This window comes from Benincasa hispida, chromosome 12, assembly GCF_009727055.1.
Source record: "Benincasa hispida cultivar B227 chromosome 12, ASM972705v1, whole genome shotgun sequence".
NCBI lineage: Eukaryota > Viridiplantae > Streptophyta > Magnoliopsida > Cucurbitales > Cucurbitaceae > Benincasa > Benincasa hispida.
Window position 1 is genome coordinate 28,323,206 of NC_052360.1, and position 14,042 is coordinate 28,337,247.

The 14,042-nt window shown below is 28.7% G+C and overlaps 1 protein-coding gene across 1 annotated transcript; it reads right to left on the reverse strand.

Moving 5' to 3' along the window:
- Positions 1-2,660: 2,660 nt before the first annotated feature.
- LOC120092694 (nudix hydrolase 17, mitochondrial-like) lies at positions 2,661-4,406 on the reverse strand. The gene is made up of 5 exons (XM_039050845.1): positions 4,128-4,406; positions 3,939-4,047; positions 3,771-3,854; positions 3,478-3,606; positions 2,661-3,210 (listed from the first exon to the last, which is right to left on the reverse strand). Exons 1-5 carry the CDS (start codon positions 4,199-4,201, stop codon positions 3,079-3,081), a joined length of 528 nt encoding a protein of 175 aa, XP_038906773.1. The 5' UTR covers positions 4,202-4,406; the 3' UTR covers positions 2,661-3,078.
- Between the last annotated feature and the right edge of the window lie 9,636 nt (positions 4,407-14,042).

The window sequence follows — 14,042 nt, forward strand, 5'->3', positions numbered from 1 at the left end:
CATGAAGATAGGTGCAACAATTCATCGTGTTTTTATCAAAGTGAGCATAGCTCAACTGTCATACGAGCGTGTTAAATGGTCACGAGATTTGTGGTTCAAATCTCGCTATCCTCCTATATTGTATTAAAAAAAAGGTTTTTTTAATCAAGAAAAATACTTAGATGCATATCTTTGTGCATCTTACCTAATTGCTTTACCAAAATTTCTCACATGACAAATTTTTTTTTTTCTTGATATTTTTTAATATTTTTGTGTTATTAGAGTAAGATGCACTCAAATATTGATCTTTTAATAATCTATTTCATAAAAGAAATGAATAAATAAAAAATAAAAAAAAGTCCAATATTCTCTCAATTATCATCCTCTTGGATATTTATTTTATATTTATACTTGATTAAAGATTATAATTTGAATACCATCGTAAATATAATTCAATTGACATAAAGTTATATTATCAAAGATAAGAGGTTTGATCTCCTCCTCCCTATATCATCAAATAAAAAAGATTATAATTGGGAGAGTAAGAAACAAATATAAACACGTAATGACAATTGAAGGTCTTTTTCATTTTACCTTTGTTATTGCTGTTTATAATTTCCAAGAGAGAGAAAACAAGAAAAGTTTGTTTAATAATGACCTATTCCCTCTTTCTTAAAATAATATTCTTGAAATACTAGGAAAATTTAGATCAATATTTCGTTTTTTAAAATTAAGCCTATAAATTCTACTTTTACTTCCAAATTTATTCATTTTTTACTCTATTTTTTATCAATGATAAAAAAACCAAATCAAAATTTGAGAATTAAAAAAATAGCTTTCAAAAAGTTATTTTTGTTTTTGGAATTTAGCTAAGAATTCAATCATTGTACTTAAAAATATATAAATCATTGTAAGAAATATGGATGAAACAGACTTAAATTTAAAAAACAAAAACAAAAAAAAAAGTCAAATGATTACCAAACGGACCTTAACAAACAAAAAAGTAAGTTTTCAAATCTCATACATTATTAAGGCCAAGGATTAAATAGAGAAAGTTTAACTAAAACATACTTAACCAACTTAATTAGTTAATAATTCAATGGAACAACCAACTATAAGTACAACTAGAGAATAGATATACAATAGCAAAGCTGGAGATGTTTCCTCGCCTCTTATTTCATTTTTCATTTCCGTCAAATTTTTCATGGGATCGGGACTGGATTTTCCACGGAAAATTTACAGAGACGGGGTTCCCCGCATGGAATTTTTTTCGTTTGATTTATTTTTAAAAAAATTAATTAACATAAATCACTAATATAGAAAAGTTTTAAATAAATTGTTAACTTTTATATGATTAGTTCCACATGGACAATTAGAATTTGAAGAGAAATTACTCAAAATTTTCAAGTTGAAAGAAATAATTATTTATCGAATTATCCATATACATAATCAAATTTTATTAGAATTCAAACATATCTTTTTTTTTTACACCAATTCAAACATATTCATTATTTAAACTATTAAACAATAAATCTTGAAAGTTAAATATAATATTTATATAATAAAAATAAATAATGTAACATTAAATTATTATAATGAATATAAGAAAAAAAAAACCTAACAGGGCGGGGATGAGGAATGTGTTTCCCATCCCCATCCCCATCTAGTTTTTGAAGAATTTTTTTCCACTCTCTCCCCCTTTTATCGCCTAAATGGGGAATTCCTATCCTGTTCGGGGCGGTGCCGCCATGTGGGGAGGTGGATATCTCTAAGTACAACTAATTAAAAGTACTCCTCAATAATAATATGTATCGACTCAACGCGATTAGGTGTATTTACAACCATCTTAGTCTCAAATTTTTAAAAAAAGTTCATTCATGATTTTAAACTCGAAGTTTCAATGTTATCCATTTTAAACCATGAAGTATGATAAATGCAAGTCTTTTATGTTTCTAGGAGTTCACATAAGACAAGTATCAATAAAGAAGATCCTTAGTTTATATGTTTGAACAATATCCATATTGATAGAAAGCTTGTTAGATAGAATTTAAAAGTTAATAAAGTTGTCTATTGAACTTTGTTCAACTGATTTAGACATATATCCTAGACTAAAAAGTCAAATGTTCAAATCTTCGTAACTCCACATATGAGGATACAGATACATAGATAAAATTAAGGGGCTGTTTGGAGGCCCATTATCCTAACTCACAGATTTTAATTGTTTTTGGACCCATTTTCGAAACATGTTTTGTATCTCTATATCATCTCAATGTTTGAACATGCTCGATCATACTCGATCAAAATTCCTCAAACATCAGAACTCTCTAGACATTATAACTCTCCACATCCTATATCATCTCAGTGCCCCAAACAGCCCCTAAAACATTAAAATTACATGGACTCGTATGATTATTTAGGGATAAACACAAATTTTTCGTATTTTCCATGATGCATGTTACATTCCATTTTAGATTGGAACATTTCAATTTGACAAGTCACACAATCAATCAAATAAGTTAAGCAATCATATGGTTTGGATAACTTCAATTCATAGCAAGAAAGGTCTTTAAAAAGGAATGGGAAGTTTGGTTTTAGGCCAAGAAAAGGTGTATGGGAAAAGTTTAAGTATTGATTGAGAACTCAACCAATTACCAAAATGAATTGCAAGTGGGCTATAGATGATATCTTTCAATAATATTTGTTTGTATTATTTCAAAATTGATGATACATAAAACAAAAAGAAAAAGAAACTATGACACAATTAGTCATGAACATCCCCAACCATGTACAAATTGATTTTCTGCAATAGTTTTCCCTTATCCCTTCCCTATCCTTGTCCTTTCCCTTTCACTCTCCCTTTCCCTTTCACTTACACTTTTCTCTCCCATGTCTCCGTCTCTTTTATTTTTCTAACAGCTTGTGCCAGATCAAGCTTTTGGCGATATCATGAATATGGCTTTTCCTTCTTTCTATGAATTGATGCCATCAGACTTCAGAAAAGGAAAGATCCAACCAAACCATTAACTTTATTCACATGGCCCCCAGCATCATTTTTCCTCTCCATATTTACAAGGAGAAAAAACAAGACTGAGCTTTCTATCACAGATCATCAGTTGCTAGAAGATCATCATTCTTTTGCTCTCCAATGGATGTTAATCTTTCAACTAAGATGTCTAAAGCTTCCTTCATCCACCAATGTCTACATACTTCTCTAGCTTCAGCTACAGGCATCTGAGTAAAGAGAATGGTTCAAACTATATATTAGACACAATTGTATTGATTGTTACACAAAATATACTGTTTGATCTACAAATCAGTTGATTTTTTGTTTAAGAATTGAGAATTTGGATGGGGTCAGTCAGGAAGCCAAGTTATTGTACAAGACTAGTGATCTAAATTGTTTGAGTTTATAGTGAAATCTAATGAGTTTTGATAGGATATGAGCCTATGAGGTTAATCTAATTGAAAAAAGTGTATATATGAGCTTTAAGAACATACCCATATTCTTTCTCTAACATGTTTCTCTGGCCAGAGATCAAGTTGCTCCTCAACAAATAAAGGGAACATATAGCCTTCATAATATGTGCCTTGGCTTTTGCTGATGAATCTCCATTTTCCAAGTTGAGACTGTAAGATTAACAAAGAACAAAATCCAATTCAAAACTCAGCTTGAAGAAGTTAAACGATAATAGACATCAACATTGACATTTTTCTTTTTCATAGATTCAAAAGAGTGTTGTTCTTCCAAAAACAGATATACAATTCAAAAAGATTTGCAAAACACAACCTACCTCAACTTTGCCAACAACCCCAGCTTCTTCAAGTGACTCTCTAGAAGCAGCTTGTTCCAAGGATTCATCAAGTTCCCAACCACCCTATAAAACCAAATGGATTAATAACAAGAACCCAATTGATGAAAATAAGAAATTATTCATATGGAATTGTTTAATTTAAAGTACCTTGGGAAACATCAAGCCTTGACCCTTTTGAGAACTTATCACAAGCACCTCATATTCATCACAAATCTTCATCCCATCTTCATTATATTTAAATCTATACGGTATACAACTGCAATAATCCAACATTCTCCCATGTCAATCAATGAAATTCCATTACAAAAACGAAAACAAAAACGAAAAAACACCCACCCCACAACTTGGCGAAACCCCATATGATTATATCTCTGCAATTCCCTTCCAGTACGAGAAACCAAGCAAGCCATCTTTTCTGAAATGAAGCAGAATCTTGAAAGAAACCCCAGAAAACAGAGAGATCTAGATCGAATAAGGGACGAAATTATCCAAGATTATTAGTTATTAGGATTGAAAAATGGGTAGAAGAAGAGAGGTATATATAGAAAATGGTGGTTGGTGATAGAAATTGGAAGGGATAACCGCGGGGGAAAAAAGTACGCGTAAAAAGGGGGGCGGGGGCTGAGGGGATTGGAATGGAAAATTGAAGGGTCTTTGAGTGCGTGCGATAAGCGTAGAGACAGCGTATAGCCCACAAAGGCCAATGAGCCCACGCTCGCAAGTGGTGACATCGCAATCAGCCTTTCTTGTATTAAGTTTCCATGTCGCTTCCTTCAACAACGAATCCGCACTAATGAATGTGAATCATCATCATCCTATTAGGGACTGGTTTGTTTTTATGACACACGTTGACTATTTTGGGATTTTTAGACCTTTTCAATTTTTTATTTCACTTAAATATCTCTCTCTTTTGGGAATTGGGATGTAATAAATGCAATTTTAATTATTTAATAGTACTTTAATATTCTAGATCTCGACCGACATGTTGGTCGGTGTGACGGTGTTGAGGAAGATTGATAGATAGGAATCAAGAATACTCACGAATTATACTAAACTACAACTTCATCTCTCTTTTTTATCTTTCTCGTTTTGAAAGTTGAAATTACTTTATATAATTTGAACTTAATTTTAATTTGAATAGTGTGGTTTACTTGATCTTCGTAAATTGGTTTTTGTTCATTTGACACTCATTTAGTCATTTTTGTTTAATGTTTACTCATATCTAAAACTAACAGCTAATATAAGTATCTTACAAAGTTCATTAAATTTAGAAACACAAACTTATTATCATGTAGTTGGAAAAAAAATCATTACAGTTTAACAGGAAAACATGTCGTGTACCTAATATAAAAATAAACTTGGATAATGTGTCAACAATTTGAAACTTTTAAAATTTGTTGGAGTCGAACTGAAATTTGAGTCATATACTATTATTGTCAAATTTAAAAATTTGAAACAATAAAGTCTAAATTAAAAATAACTCGAACTATAAGGAGTAAATTTATAAATAACTTTTCAGTATTTTAGAGTGGAAGTGATATGGTAGAACCAACTATATGTACTAAAGGCTAATGACAAGTTTTGGTATAAAAAAATGATTTATGTATTTAACATGTAACGACTCAAGTTTAGGAAGAGACATGAATGAATTGGGTTCATATTCAAATGGGAGGGATCTTGAGGACATAAAAATATAGTTAAGAAAATTTAAAAGAATTGGAAATTAGTACCTATACCAACAAGATGCACCTTCATTTTCAATGCCTCAATCATGGGAACTCCAATGGAGACAACTTTTACTTCTAGAAACCTTCAAAACAAGTCAGAATGGTGTAGCCAGGTCAAGTACCGATCTGGATTTCGAATCTTGGTTTGAATCCTGGACTTAGGGCATTACAAACCAATTTCAATAAAAGTTAACTTTGAATAAAAAAAAATTAAGGTTCAAGGAACCAAAATTAGACATTTGAAAATATATGAATTAAATTTGAACAAGTTCCAAAGTACAAGGACAAAAATGGTATTTTAAACTATTATAAATGATTGCATTTTAACTCATTAATAAGATGTAAAATGTTTATTTATTAATTTTTAATATTTTTCAAGAAATATTCATTCACATCAATATTTTATCAATGATTTCATCAACATTTTAGTAAAATTGAGACCGTTGACATTTCTGTTTACATTGACATTACCTTATCTAGCAACATCATCATAAATCTTAGAAATTATTTTTTTAAAAAAAAATAACAATACTTGGGTGCATCCTATCTTGTGATAAGTCTCATTTTTTTAGGATTATCAAACTTCTAAACCTAGATTACAAACAAATTTTCACACGCTTTTGACATTAAATTGTTAACAAGGTTATCAAAATGTGCATATGTCAATTGTCAAATCTATGTGTTAGAGACTAAGAGGTACGCAATTCAAATCCTCCACTTTTATTTTACTAAAAATAGTTATTAGCAAAGCATACATATGGAAATCGGTAAGTATCATATATTTTTATGATTTTATGTAGAAAAAGGCCGAAAATAGTATATTGCAATTGTAATCCTGTCTTAATATTTGTACATATCTTTTTGCAACTCGCTCAATTAAAAAATATATATATATAAATAAATTGTGATTAAATCTGTTAAAAAAAATAATAATTAAAAAAAAAGGGGAATAAGTGGGGCCCAAAATATTTTCTAATAGAAATAGATGTTTTTTGTGAAGCTCTAATCCCGCGTGAAATTGGTGAGTCAAAATAAAGGTTGGTGTTATGTCTATGACCAAATTACTATACAGTGAATAAATAGGGGAAATGAATTAGATATTATCAAAGTTTTTATTATTGTAAAATGCAGAGTGATTCTTTTTTAGGGTAAAAATTAGTCAACACATAAAAACAATAATGATGTCCCCATTAAAACCCAAGTCAAATAAAACAAACCTTGAGCAATTTTATGATTGTTAGGGTTTGAAAATGACATTTATATTATTTTTTTAATTTGTGTCTAAGGATAATATTTTTTTGGTTGTCCCACGTCGGTCGCTTTTTTTTTTTTTTTTTTTTTTTTTTTTTTTTTTTTTTTTTTCAAAAAAATAAGCTATAGGAATCTAACAATTGACTTTAAGATCAATCGCAAAAGAAATTGTTGATTGAATTATGTTTATTTTGACTTTTTCTTTATTTGTTTCAATAAAATTATATGTTATGTATGTATGTGATCATGTAAACATGCAAAATTGCATAGTAGACATACACGATCGTTTAAGCATGATCACATATATGCACACATAATGATCTCAAACGCTTTCACGATTGTGTAAGTGTTCAGCCACCACCTATGCACACTATACAAATCTTAATTGCACATTTGTGAGATTTTATTTTGGTCATATCTTCTTCGATATAACTCTGTTTTTCAGTTAAATGGTACGTGTTTTCGTGTTTTTCCTAACCATACTTATAAAATGAGCAAAATGGTAAAATATCTTGATTTTCAAGACCTCAAAAATCGAAATGATCAAGTTTAAGCCTTGAGATGTCATAATTATGACCTCTCTATAAGAAAAAAAAATGAGTTTCTATGACATGAAGAGACAAGCCAAATTAAGGGAGGAGAGAGGAAAAAAGTGTCATAGAAGCCAAAAAGACACTTTTTTGCCGAAAAAATTGCAAAGTTGGATGGTTTTAATTTCGTGTCATTTTTGAGATTTGAGAAGTAGCTTATTTGGCTATTAAATCCATAAACATTTTGGTGCTAAATTTAGATTGGTTTGAATCGACTTTAAAAAAATATTTTGAAAACAATTCATTTTTATTTAAATATTTTTATTTAAAATGATTAAAATATACTAAAAAATTAACTCCAAAAATAATTTATTTTTTAAATTAAATATTTGAAAATGTATTTCAAATACGTTCTTAGATTATAAATTTTGAGTGGGAGAAGTAGAGAAGAAATAGGTGAAAAAGAAAAAAAGAAATTGGAATGAGAGAAGGAGAGAAGGAGAGGAGAAGACATTAAAGAAGATAGAGATAAGAGAAGAGGAGAGAAATTTTGTTAGATATTTGATGTTTTTGTAATGGATTGGCAAAAGAAGAATCACACTCCTCAAAAAGGTCAAAAATCACATTTTAGAAAGCATGTCATTTTCCCTAATATATTTTCAAGCACTTTTATATTAACTATAGTGATATAATTCAATGATGGTGCAAATATGTTATTTCATTGATATATTTTATATTAAAATATCAATAATATACTTTATCGATAATGTTACACTATATCAATTACATAAAAGTGGGATAACAAAAAATAGTGATTATGTTTTATTAGATAAAAAAAGGTGATATGATTTATGGAAAATTACTTACTCAATATGGAAGTAAGTGTATGTAATCAGTTTGCTAGTGTATTCAATTCTTATATATCATTTACCCAATATGGAAGTAAGTGTATTTGGTTCATGAGTTTCAAAATGAATACTTTTAGTTCCCAAATTTTTGGAAATAAATGAGTTTGGTCCCTAAATTTTAAAATATATTTTTAGTCATTTTAAAATTTTATTTAAATGTGTCTGGAGTAATTTTTTGTATTTTTAAAATATGACATTTTTAAATTCTTTTTTAAAAAATTAGAATATATATTTTTTTAAAATGTAATATAATTATTTCAAATAATAAAAAAATAACTTAATTAATTTTTTAAAGCTATTTATAAAAAGTTGGGATGGTAAAAGGCACCTTTGAAAAACTCAATAACTAGTCAAAATGAGCATAGCTTAATTGGTATATATACGTTAGCGATCAAGAAATCTGTAGTTCGAATTCATCTACCATCTATTATGACTAAAAAAACTCAATAACTAAACACACCTATTCTTAAAATTTTTGGTATTAAAATGTACAATTTGAAAACTCGAAGACCGAACATATCTATTTTTCTAAACTCGATGACCAAAAAAAGATAGTTGTTATATAATTATGTCATAAATTGTATATCATTGATATATTGGGAATATATGTACTATACTTGATCAATAATACAAAAGAAATGCATATAAAAAATATAGGAAGTGTTGATGTCAAATTTTGGACTAGGCAACAACTGTAATTTTGTTTGTATGGAGAAGACAAAAATCCTGCAAAAAATAGTCATATAACACATTGGTGTGGTAGATGTCATGTCCACTTTGATGCTTAAGTCAATAAACAAAAAAAAAAAAAAAAAAATATTGAGTTTTAACTCAAAAAGTCCATTTACCTTTCAAGCAACCTCCATGGTCATTTATAGATTCTCATGCCCTAATCCTCAAAAGAAACACACGTCCACAGTTTCCCTAAACCACTAATCATTAATGACAAAACTTTTGATTAGGTCCTATCTAGGAGGTTATTTAGGATTTTTAGACCGAGCGAAGCTAAGCATGATAATTTGTGGGTTGATTAATCGGGAATGGTCTCGGCCTGGGCTAATGCTGGGGTTCGGAATGTTGTTCAGCCCATTCCTTCCTCTTTCATTGGTTAAGGCGGTGCAACGGTGATTGTTCCTTGGTTGATACACGACGAGGCCGAGGAGCCCGGAATGGGCTTTGGTCCATTCCTTTCTCTTTCTCTAGACCTCCTCTTGAGTCGTATTTGTTGTTTAGGCTCTAGCTATCCTTCTTTAATTGATTTAGTGCCCATCAATCTTCTCAGGACAATTTTGTCCCTTAGTCCATAAATACCTACAGCAGGAAGAAAAAATTATTATATTTGCATATAATGTTTTTTTAATAACAAATTCACAAATTTGTTTCAGAAAGAAATAACAAATTTCCAAATATGACAATTAATTTTCACCTTCACAACTCAACTTGACTTTTTAAATACGGACTTTTTAAAGCTTTTATATTCATTCTATTTTCATCCTTTGATATAATTATATTTTATTTTCGTCCGTGGGCTTCCGTCAAATTATGTTTTTTTTTTTCCGAAAAAGTAAAATTATGTATTGTTAATGAATTTTCAAGTCATTGCTGCTAAAATTTCGAAATATTTTTATTTACTTCCAAATTCAACAACCTAACACAATACACATGATTTTAATTAAGACAAAAATCCACGTAGATCATGTAAAATTCATATTTAATGTAACACAAGAATTTAAACAGCCAAAATACCCCATATAGAAATTCAAACTATGGATAAATTTTAAACTAAAGGGGAATAATTTTAAAAATTTAAGTAATAAAATAAAATAAAATAAATGTGAAAAGGAATAAAGTAGGATTTTCACCTCAACCTTTGATAAAAATAATATTGAAAATAAGACTAATTAACATGCATGCATCTATTTATTTATTTATTTATAGTAAAACATGCATGCATCTTCTTAGAAAGAAGAAACAATAGTTTCAAAAAAAAAAAAAAAAAAAAACACAAAGAAATTAAAGAAAGAAAAAGCAATAATCCAAGACTTTTCATCTCCTTCAAATTTAGTTGTATAAAAGGAATAGTCATCCAAAAAAGAATTATTAAGACCTTTTTAATTTATTTGTTAATTTTCAAAAGAAACACACATCCACAGTTTTCCTAAACCACTAATCATTGTTTTATTATACTTATCTTTTGACATTGTTTCAAAATCAAACAATAAAATAATTAAATGAAAATTCGAATTAGCTTCGAGATTGTAATTTGGAACTCATTTAACATCTGCCTTCCCTTTCCTTTTAATTTTAAATAAAATTTTACGATACATGCATGCATGCAAATACGAGCGAAATCAAAAGCAAGATTATAAGAATTTATGTTTAAAATGGACGATATCATACCAATCATATCATTGTGAAGATATTTGAAAGGTCATTATCCCTAACATCAATCTTTTATTATTATTATTATTTTTTATTTTAACAAATGTGACAGTCGGGACTAAACTTATATATCCAAGGTACTAGTATAATTTTTTTAACCATAAATAATATGCTTTTATGATTATTATTTTTGTTTTGAAAATTTTTTATTCAATATATTTACCCAATTTTTATTTGAATAAAATATGGATTATAATTTTTTTAGTCATTTATTCTTTCTTTCTTTCTTTCTTTCTTTCTTTCTTTCTTTCTTTCTTTCCTTCTTTTTTTTTTTGTAATGAATAATAGTTAACCCATTACATTTTTTTGTAGGAATATGATTAAATAAAATGGGAAACTAAAGAGAAACCAAAACATTTGATTCCTAATTTTTCTCTATGAATTTCATCATTATCATCATTTCCTTCATTATCTTATTCTTCTTATTGTTGCTCTATATTTTTCCTCTTTCACGATTTTTTTAATTGAATATCCTCATCATCTTAGTAACCAATGAAATGCTACCACATTTTTTCAACAATTCCACTATCAATTCCTCCAAATTTGGAGGATCATTAAAGAACAAATCTTCATTTTTCACTAATTTTTATCATAAATGTTTCAAGAAAAAAAAAATCTCAAATTTATGGTTTTTTTTATTTTTTTTGTTTGTTACATACTTTTCAACTACATACATACTTTTTCTAATATTCTTAACCCTCATTCGATATGTGAATCCAATTAAATAGAAATCAATTTTACATTTTTTTACATATGATTATTACACTTAACGTAGAAAAAATACTATTATTATATAATCAACAAACCAAACATACTTTAACAATCATTGGTCTTTTAATAGTTGGAGGTGGTTATCGAAGTTGATTATCGAAGATAATTGTTGCCCGAGCTTGTCGTCAGAAGTGATTGTGAGAGTTCGAAGTTGGTTGCACGAAGGTGGCATTGGAGTTGGCCACCGGAGGTGGTTGTCGGAGGCCAGAGTTGGTTGTGTGAAGGAGGTTGCCAAAGTTGATCGTGAAGATGATTTTTGCTGGAGTTTGTAGTCGGAGCTCGAAGTTGGTTGTATGAAGGTGAATTGGAGTTGGTTGCCTGAGTTTGTCGTCAGAGGTGTTTGTTAAAGCCTGAAGTTGGTAGTCAAAGTTGCTCGTGCGAAGATGGTCGTCGAAGTTCATCATCTAAGGTAATTTTTGTCAGGGTTTATAATAGTCGAAGGTGGTTGTCGGAGCCTAAAATCTGTCACATGAAGGTGATTTTCGAAGTTGGTCATGGGAGTTTGTTGTCAAAGATGGTTGTTGAAGCCCAAAATTGGTCGTCAGAGTTGGTCATGTGAAAATGGTCATCGGATTTTGTCATCATAGGTGGTTGCCGAAGCTCAGACTTGGTAAGTGTGGTAACGATAATCGCCAAGTGGCCAATGGATGGGAACCGTTGAAAACATTGAAAGAAGAGAGAGTTGAGATGAGTTGGTAAAATATACAAACTCGATTCCACTAATATCTAAAATTTATGGGATCAAATATTGAGTTGGTATATTTTATCAACTCGACTCAAGTCAGGTTAACGAGTCAAACATTCCTTTATTAGTATGTCATTGTCTAAGTCTTCACTCCTCTATCTAATGTTCGTGTCATCCCAACCTTTAAATAGTAATGCAGGGATGAACACAAATACTTGATGAAATTATATTAAGTATATTTGTTTAAGGCACTAAATATTTTAAAGTTTATATTTATAAGAGAATTAGAATAAAATGTGCAAACGTTATAAACTAAATTTATAATTTACGTGACAACAGATGATATGTCATGTTTGAAAAATTACATATTATATGTATAAACATGTAAAAATATATGTTGATTGACAAATTTAATACCATTATATGCAGTAAAAATTATGTTATTTTAATAATTAATTCCCAATCCAAATAAGAAAACGCAACAAGCAATCACATTTTCAATGCACGAAAATGAATTAAACCATTAAAAAAATTAAAAACAATTGACGTGTCGCACTCAAAGGAAGACTCGGCAATAGTGTTTTCATTTGAAAACCTTTGACTTGGTCGCATGCTCTTCCCACGTGCCACATGCTTTAGAATGTGAAATTTATATCCATATAATAATAATAATATAACTTCACATAATTAATTATGGACCCGCCCACTTTTTCAGAACATTTTGTCATTATAAACTATTATTATTATTATTATTATTATTATTTGGGTCTTTTCTCATTTATCTAAATACCAAAATAGAATTGACTTCAAAGACTCTTCAAAACCAAATTAATGGAGTAGCTGAGAACTCACCTCTAAAAAGTTATTTTGAAAAATGCATGTGGTTGGCCTTCTCCCACATTTCAATAACTATATGCACATATGAATGGACCAACATCATTTCGAAGTCAAATTGACTTACGAATGACCTATATATGTATATCAATTGATTTCTTATTGTTTGTTTGTGTAGGCATTATTCAAAATTTGTCATCATACGATATATAAATTTTGAGGGTGTTTAACTTATCTGTTGATAAATAAATTTTATAATTTGTTTATCTAATCGGTTGATAAATAAATTTTATAATTATTCAGTGGTATAAAAAAAAATAGTCATAATTGTGGATAAAATCTAGTAATGTCTAACAACCCAAAAATAAGGTATTAGAAAAAGTTAGCATATTGAGTCTAGAAATAAAGTAAAACAAATGGATAGAGGCGTTTGTGAATATCAAAATAATAAATAATAAGAAGAAGAAGAAGAAATTTCTTGGTGAAATAAAATATATGGATATAAAATACACAAATTTTCCAATTTTGCGGCGGATTTGCCATAGTTTTCGGCAGTCACATTTCACAATGGAGTTTTCATCTCTCTCCACACACACCTATACATAACTAACTAAATACAATATAATATAATAAAACATAACATACACATATTTCAGGGACGACTTTGCATTTTTCTAGAGTAAACTTGTAATGGGTCGCAAAAAATAAAGGGTATTTATCTACCAATAATGGTTATCTAAAAATACAAATATGGTAAAAAGAATTTAAATATGACTTTTCATTTTTTATTATTTCAATTTTACTTTCATGTGTGTATCAACACATATATTTTATATACTTTATATATATTTTAGTATATCGACCAACCGATATACTTTATTTTTGGTATATTAATAAATTGATATATTTTAATATATTTTATATAAAGTATATCATTTATACAATTAATATACTATGATTTTAATTATGTTATGGAGGAAGTTTTTTTTTTTTTATTTTTTTTTATTTTTTTAATTTCGATATAGAATTGTTTCCATTCTAATCAAGGGTCTAGCTAATTTAGAATTTTAGCTTTAATGTTCTTATGTTTTTAAATTTTTATA